The 8,915-nt window shown below is 36.9% G+C and overlaps 1 protein-coding gene across 1 annotated transcript; it reads right to left on the minus strand.

The window, feature by feature from the left end:
* Positions 1-2,162: 2,162 nt before the first annotated feature.
* On the minus strand, positions 2,163-4,976 carry LOC137397349 (fap1 adhesin-like). Its single transcript, XM_068083638.1, has 2 exons — positions 4,635-4,976; positions 2,163-2,264 (listed from the first exon to the last, which is right to left on the minus strand). The coding sequence occupies exons 1-2, from the start codon at positions 4,974-4,976 to the stop codon at positions 2,163-2,165; spliced, it is 444 nt and encodes a 147-aa protein (XP_067939739.1).
* Between the last annotated feature and the right edge of the window lie 3,939 nt (positions 4,977-8,915).

Genomic DNA, 8,915 nt, shown 5'->3' on the forward strand with positions numbered 1-8,915 from the left:
CAACTAAACATCAGTAAGAACAGGAAAGCAACACTGATCAGTGCCTATGCTCCGACCCTGATGGCTGAGCAAGAGGATAAAGAGCTTTTCTATTCAGCTCTTGATGACACTGTATCGCATATTCCTAGAGCCGACAAGGTTGTGCTTCTTGGAGACTTTAATGCAAGAGTTGGTACGGACAGCACGACATGGAAAGACGTCATCGGCAAAAAGGGAATTGACAGTATGAATGACAATGGTCTCATGCTTCTCACCAAATGTGCAGAACTTAACCTTGTGATTACAAACACCCTGTTCAGACAGAAGAATAGAAGGAAAACAACCTGGAGGCACCCTCGCTCCGGTCACTGGCACTTGATAGACTATATAATCACCAAACAGCGGGACTTGGCAGATGTAAGAGTAACCAAAGCGATCAACTCAACAGATAGCTGCTGGACGAATCACAGATTGGTGAAAACTCTGCTGAGTTTCACTCTACAGCCCAAGCAGAGAAGAGCTAAACAGACAGCAAGGCCAAAGTACAACGTGAATCTATTCAATAAACCGGATGTGAAAAAAGACTTTCAAACAAAAATCAATGAGAGACTATCAGCTGAAATCTATGACCAAAATGTCAACTCGACTTGGACAAATCTAAAGAGCTGTATTACTGAGACATGCGAGGAGGTATTAGGCAAAGCGAAAAGGCACCACCAAGACTGGTTTGATGAGAATGACCTAGAAATAGAACAACTTATAAATATAAAACGATCTAAATTTGCAGCCTGGCAAAACGATCTTAGAAACAAGGAGAAACAGAAGGCATACCACAGCATACGAACAGATGTGCAGCGACGAGTTCAAAGGATGCAGAATGAATGGTGGACACAAAAGGCAGAGGAGCTTCAGAACTTGGCGGATCAGAATAAGACAAGGGATTTCTTTGCAGAGACACGAAAACTGTACGGTCCTCTGTCACATGGCTCTGTACCTGTTCGAGACAAGAATGGTGTGCTCCATAAAGACAAAGATGCCATCAGAGATTGCTGGAAAGAATACTTTTCAAATCTTTTGAACCAAACATCCACTGTAGCTGATCCAGTCCTGCAGAAAGTCCCACAGCTGCCAACCCATCAGCAGCTAGGAGAAGAGCCAACACTAGTCGAGACGAAATCTGCCATTCGAGCAATGAAGAGTGGGAAGGCTGCTGGCGCTGATGGAATACCTGCAGAAGTTTTCAAGCATGGTGGAACTAAACTTACCAAGAAACTGCACTGCCTTTTTACACTTGTGTGGACAACTGAGAAAACACCTGATGAATTACGTGATGCACTGATTGTTACCATCTTCAAAAAAGGAGATAGGACGATGTGTGGGAACTACAGGGGGATATCCCTCTTGTCAATAACGGGGAAAATTCTAGCTAGAATTCTGTCCTATAGACTCTCCAGTGTTGCGGAAAAAATTCTTCCAGAGACGCAGTGTGGTTTTAGGCCTAGCAGGGGTACAGTAGATATGATATTTGCTGCTAGACAGATCCAGGAAAAATGCCGAGAACAGAACAAGGACCTCTACATGGCCTTCATAGACCTTACCAAGGCTTTCGACACTGTTGACAGACAATCTCTCTACAAAGTACTTGAGAAAATCGGCTGCCCTCCCAAATTTGTGGCTATTGTGCAGCTTCTGCATAATGAGATGAACGCATCAGTTTTGGTGGATGGCCAACAAACGGATCCTTTTGGAGTAAAAACTGGGGTGAAACAAGGCTGCGTCATTGCGCCAACGCTGTTTTCTATCTACTTATGTGCTGTACTACACCTTGTGAAACAAGAACTCTCTGAAGGTATCACATTGAACTACCGAATAGGCGATCTGTTCAACCTGCAGAAACTTCGGGCTAAAACTCTAACTTTGAAACAAAGTGTTCTTGAGCTCCAATATGCTGATGACAATGCTCTCGTGGCTCATACCAAAGAACATCTTCAAGAAGTCATGACAGCTTTTGAAAATGCTTACAGGGCTCTTGGACTCAAGCTGAATGCAAAGAAAACTCAAGTATTGTACCAGCCGAAACCTGGAAAAACATATTCACTCTACGCATTGTTGCCGGAGGCAAACCACTTTGCCCTGTAGATGACTTTGTATACCTAGGTAGTAATCTCTCCTCCAAGGCCGACCTAGGGAAGGAGATAGAGAGAAAACTGCAGGGAGCTAGCATAGCATACAGCAAACTGAGACAAAGAGTGTTTGAAAATCCAGTCTTGCAAGTCGACACCAAGCTAAAAGTGTACAAGGCAGTAATTGTCCCCACACTACTGTATGCCTCAAAAACGTGGGCTACTTACAGCACTGACGTTAAGGTTCTGGAGAACTATCACATGAGGAAAATGAGAGAATTACTAATGATCAAATGGTCTGACAAACGCACTAACAATAGTGTGTATCAACAAGCTAAGATGTCCAGCCTCGAAAGTATGATCGTTAAGAACAGACTTCGTTGGGCTGGACACTTGGTTAGAATGCCAAACTACAGACTACCAAAACAGATTCTGTATGCCTAACTAAAAAATGGGAAGAGGTCACAGGGGGGGACAAAGAAAGCGCTATAAAAACTGTCTCAAAGATAGCTTGAAGCGTTGTCACATCAGATGTGAAACCTGGGAATGGAATGCCACGAGAAGAACTGGATGGAGAACTCTAACTCATAAAGGGGTGAAAATACTTGAAAATGAAAAGATGCGTCACAGAGAAGAGCTCAAGGCAGCACAAAAGTGCGGCTTAGCTCATCTGATACTTTGATGAATGATGACTACCAATGTCCACATTGCAATCGTCAATGCAGAGTAATGATCGGACTACGAAGCCATCTTAAAACACACCAAACACATCAATAAAGCAAGCAGACATTTTACTCTAAAGAGAGGGATTGCAGAGAGAGAGAGAGATATTTTGCAATAGTTGATATTGGCTATCACATTCAAGTTGCTTTGTTACACACTTCTACTTTGTTGCTCGCTTCGCAACTACCAACACAAGAATCGCACCTTCACTAGTTTTAACGCCGTCAATTTTCAGCCATTTTCATTATGAATCGTTTTGGAAGTTAGACTACCTCAAGCATCAAAAGCAATCGCAAATGATAAAAAATTGCTGATGCTTTCTGACTAAATTTTTGTACAAGTTCATAATTAATGAGCACAGAAAAATATGTGGTATAAGTTGAAATATCTGTCTTTTATATGTAGTTCTAGCATCCCACTACATGAGCCTGCTAAAAATAATAATGCTGCATATACAAATAAAACAAAAAAGTTTGTAAAAAAACCTTTATGGTCTTTTTTCAATTATGCAACAGCAATTGATAACAAAACTTAACTTGAAGTAAAAAAGAGTATTTAAGTTAACCAAAAATATAGCTTTTATGGGCTAGAAGTAGTTGAAACAGCTATCAACATGTTTAAATTTTAGTACCAGAGTTTAGTAAATGTACATAGTTACATGTACTTAAAATGTTGCAACTTTCTAACTTAACCACTAATAGTAGCCCAACAAAAATGAGCTAATTTACATATTTTTGTTGCTGCGTAGATACGAAAACCATGTTACTTCAGCGAGTATAAGATGCTTATGGTCAAGCGTGGCTGCAACTAGCTGTAGTTGGTGTGAGTGTCGCATTCAGCTCTAACTGCATTGGTATGTATAGACAATGAGAAACTTGTTTATTGTATATTAGTATAAGCCAATTCCTTCACTCTAGCTTGTAAAAAGTAATACTTACTTTATAACTTAATGAATGGTAAGTAAATATTTTAATGAACTACTCAATTAATAAAGAAACAAGCACGGGCTCACACACCTGACATAATAATGAAATGTGAGTTTACAATTGAAAAAACTGTTCGCTATTAAAGATAGGAGTCAATATTTATATAGCCAAAATGTCAATTAAAATTTTATTCATTAAATGAAAATCATTGATTGAACTTGTTTTTGATATACTCCCTGACAAAAAAACAAAGTTAAAAGCAGTTACAGTGAGTGTCAAATAAGTAAAAACCATAATCGTGCTAAGATTTGTCAAAACTTGGATTCTTAAGTTAAAATTAACTGCAAACACTACTTCATGCCGCTGTCACAAAATAATCTTGTTGCTAATTATGTTTCAATTTTGTTTTAGACTTGTTTTAGTTTAAAAAATCATATCATCTAGTAAAGCACAATTATTTTTTGTTGGAACAATTTCTTTTATTTGAGAGCACCGGCAAAACTTACATAACTAAAATTGAAGTACAACTGCAGATTTTCAATAGATTTTGATCCTAATAAAAAAAATGACAAACATACATAAAAAATCATCAGGCAGCTGGCAGACACACAGACAGACACACAGACATACACACAGATAGACACACAGACAGAAACACAGACAGACACACAGGCAGACACACAGAAAAAAGCACACAGACTGACATACAGACAATGGCGAGACAAACATACAGACAGACTGATCGACTGACAGACTAACAGACAGACTGACTGACTGACAGACTGAAATACTGACAGACTGACAAACTGAAAGATTGAGAGACTGACAGACTGACGAACTGACAGAGTGACAGACAGACAAACCAATGGACCGACAGACTGACGGACTGAATGACAGACTGACTGACTGATTGACTGACTGACAGACAGACTGACGAACTGATTGACTGACTGACCGACAGACTGACAAACTGACTGACTGAGAGACTGACAGACTGACTGAGAGACTGACAGACTGAAGGACTGACTGACAGACTGATTGACAGACAGACTGACTGAGAGACTGACAGACTGACAGACTGACGGACTGACGGACTGACAGACTGCCAGACAGACTGACAGACTGACAGACTGACAGACTGACAGACAGACGGACAGATGGACAGACAGACTGACGGACTGACGGACTGACGGACTGACGAACTGACGGACGGACGAACTGACATACTGACAGACCGACAGATAGAATGACAGATCTGCAGAAATGCAAACGAACAGTCAGTTAGACAAACAAACCGATCAATAAATAAGTGTACAGACATATAAATGCTTCACATTTTATGTGCATCAACAAGGTTGTCATGGGCTAGTGTTATCAGTTCATTTATCAGTTTAAATTTGAAAGCATATTTTTCTTTGAATTCAGAAAACAAGGAGTTACTAAGTTCAATAGGCACAGTGAACAGAGTAGCTATTTGTGTACACTGGTTAAGTATTGACTATCTGTAGCTACTTGACAAGCGCACTCAAGCATAGAACATATTCTTTGGTGTCAATAAATATATATTTACACACATAGCAAGCGTAACTGTGGTTTAAAGGTATTAAGCAGAGCGGTTTTGTAAATTAGTCAGCAACTAAGCAGTTCACTTGGCTAAAGAATTTTAACTAGGGAAAAGAGTTATGGTCAATTTTGGGCAGTTGGAATGTTTTTTAAATGTGATTAGACGAATATTGTTTTATTGTTGCAATGGCATTACTACTGTTTGAGGCTGCGCTGTTATTATTATTTGATTTTTTTCAGCTCTTTGCCTGGTAGTATACTGACATCCAGTCAGTTCCTTTCTTTTAGATAGACAGGTTTTGTCATACCATCCGTCAAGTAGCGCGGAGAGGAAAACAGTTTAAAAAATTATCTTTACTATTATTATTACTGTTACTATTATTGTAATATAGTATAACAAACACAGTTTAACAAAATTAGTACTACAACTAGAAAAAAACATAAGTTAACATAACATCTAGACTTACATGTAGGTTGGTAACAAAAGTTTCAAATAAGATTCTTGAAAAGAGAACAGTTTGTGGAGCTGTAGCAGCCAAAGGTCTGCTATGTAGCAGTAAAACAGTTTGTAATATAGCACCAATATATCAATATATTGACAAATTTTTCAATTTTTTAGAAAGCTTTTATTTGTAAGGAGAGATTGTTAAATTGTTAGTTTTTTTATTATTTTTCTGTTTGTGGCAAGGAAGATCTGCCTCTGGCTTATGTAAAGCTACGGATTGTGATTATATGCAAGAAACTTATCATTTGATTAATAAAATGCCTTTGATATAAATTCTCAATTGTACAAATTCATTGCCTAAAATAGCTCACTTGATTATTATGTAACAGAAAACTTTTGAACAAGGGATAGCGACTCCATGCACAATCTACTTCTGAAGACAATTTTAAGCTTGAAGTTGTTTCCTCTTGTGACCTATTCATAAATAATGTATGTACTGTTGTAATGGATTTATATATAATATCTGCGATATGTTGGCCATTTTTGTTTGGCTGAGAATTTTGCCTTCTTCATGACAAACAACCGGTAGACTTGAATTACGAAATTATGAATCATGTTGTTTGCTAAGAACGGTGGTCAGCTTGGAATTTCTGCTGACTCCGGAACTACAGCCTACACGTGAAAGGATAATGATTGGACCAAGTATATAGAGACTTTAAGTTTATTGGTCTACCTTTTATGTTTAGAAGGTATATAATAATATGTTACCTTATTTTTACTCAGTCTTTTTCCTGCTCTTATCTGAATATATTCTAAGCCTTATTCTATATCCCAGGTATGTTTTAGTCTGAATCAGTAAATAAAAGGAATTATAACCTGTGAAATTAAGCTTGTTGTTATATCTATCAATCTAGATTGTGGATAAGAGATTTTAGTGCTATGCTATTCTAGGCTGTAACGGCTTATCACCGAACAGCGTTGGTCTATCAATATCTGATTATCTCAGATATTGTTTGAGTTTGTACAACTTTCCATAGTCATCATATCACTATGTCAAGTTGATTATCCTATGTCAATTGATTGTCTCAATTACATAGGACTACGTTATTGAAGTAGCAATTATAACACGAAAGTCATCCTTTCGTACTGTTCATCACAGTTTAGTGTAGCTGTGGGCAATATCAATAACCCGAAAGTCATCCTTTCAGGGTTATGTGGCTATGCTAACACTGTTCATCACAGTTTAGTGTAGCTATCTAGGCCTATTTAAATATTAGGGTTAATATTAATCTGACAGCATTTAAACTATAGCCCGTGAGTTCTTGAAGGTGTAGTAATACGTAGGTATTAGGGAAAATCCTTCACACTGTTACAAAATGTTTTCTGCATATATTTGTGATGACAAATTACTTGCTCACACAACAAAATTGAGGGGTTGATAGCTCCAGAGCTGTGATCAAGCAATGGGAATTTGAATATTCACACAGTCCAATAATTGAAACAAAACTTATTTTTAGTGATTTGAGTTAACTTGGATTTGATTTTAGTAGACTAATATGAAATAGATTAGAGAAGTGATGAAAAAAAACTGTGTAGCAGAATCCAAGTTTAGCAATAAAAATAATTCACACTGTATCATATTTTATATGCATGTTTCAGTAGATTACCTATCAACTATATACTAGAAGCAAAAAATTATTTACATCTATTTACAAAGGCGATTTACTAGCTTAAGTAATTTATAAAAACTTAGCATTGCGAATAAGGAAGGTGGCTAGCAAACCTGCAGAACTAAAAATAAAAACCTGACAAAGGGCGGATGAGCTTCTTTTCAAGCCAATAGTCAGCTAGTTAGAAATGGTGTCCCAATAAAAACCCTCAAACAGAAGGAAATCACAAACCACTGATGTAACCTGCTAAGTAAAGTCATTGTAACAAGAATGGGAGAACTATGATCGCCTATGTTCTCACAGGAAAGGGTAGAAAGAGAGGAGAGAGAGAGAGAGGTCACAAATAAGTTGTGATAAAATATGAAGGTATTAGCATATTTCCTGGTATACAAGTGTCAATTTACTGCATGTAAATACTTATTCTCAGTGCGAAATGACACATACAAATCAGTATTTTGTGGTTGGATAATTTTCCAAACTACATGTAGGCTTACATAGCCTGGTAAGGTGAAATTTAAGTACTATATGAGTACAGCCCTATAGTTTAATACAGGGGTACAGTACTATACTTTACTATAGGGGTACAGTACTATAACTTACCATAAAGGTACACTTCCCTCTGCTGGTAAAACTACTCATCTCCCTTAAAAATGGTTTTTCGCTATGCAGCTGGTCAATTTTGTTCCAATTAATTAGTGTAAACAAAATTCTATTACATAATTCTTTCATCTATTATGTAATTTAAGTTCATCAATAAAGGATTATTAATCCCTGTGTTAATCTGTTATGAGTAGTTCTATCCGCAGTTCCCTTAAACCGATTTTGAGAATTTTGCTGATAAAACTACTTATCAGCTGTTAAGCAGTTTATGTGCAGTTGAGGATATCTGATTTATGCAATGTCTGCTGCTGAAACCATTTTTAAAATAATTTAACAAAGCTAATAGACAAAATTTTAAAGCTTACCAAACAAATATTATCTCCTTTTACCTGTATGTATAAATTTGGGCAGCCTACAAAAGGCAGTGTTTAGTTACATATGGTCATGGCTACAGCATCTCAAGAACTTACCTGACAACCCGCTAAAAAGCAGAGACACATTTTTGAAGACAAGATACAGTATGAAAGATCTGAACATCTGCTGAGACCATCTTTTGATTGTTCAAAACCATACAGTCACAAAATAAGCCAGTTCAGAAGAGTTCGAGTATAAGTAGAGTTTTTGAAAATTAGTTAAATGATAAAAAAACATTTATTCATCAGAGTTTTGACCAGCAAGCAGCGAATAAAACTGCTCTTGCTACAGAAAATGGAGATGAAGTTTGTATAATAGTTTATATCCTTTACTTAACTTATATTATTCTTTACAAGTACATAGTGTTCAAAATAATAAAATAATTTTTGCTGAATATTTGTGTTAAAGAATTATTCTGCAAAATGTTATATTTAGAGTACTGTTATTGTGTAAAATGGTATATGGATAATAA

The sequence above is a fragment of the Watersipora subatra genome, chromosome 5, assembly GCF_963576615.1.
Source record: "Watersipora subatra chromosome 5, tzWatSuba1.1, whole genome shotgun sequence".
Lineage (NCBI taxonomy): Eukaryota > Metazoa > Bryozoa > Gymnolaemata > Cheilostomatida > Watersiporidae > Watersipora > Watersipora subatra.

Excerpts from the sequence above, each read along its gene's own strand:
- LOC137397349 (XM_068083638.1), bottom strand. The coding sequence starts at position 4,976 with ATGTCAGTTCGTCCGTCCGTCAGTTCGTCAGTCCGTCAGTCCGTCAGT. Across the intron at positions 2,265-4,634 it reads GTCAGTCTGTCATTCAGTCC|CTTGGTGTCGACTTGCAAGA; the intron begins GTCAGTCTGTCG and ends GTACACTTTTAG.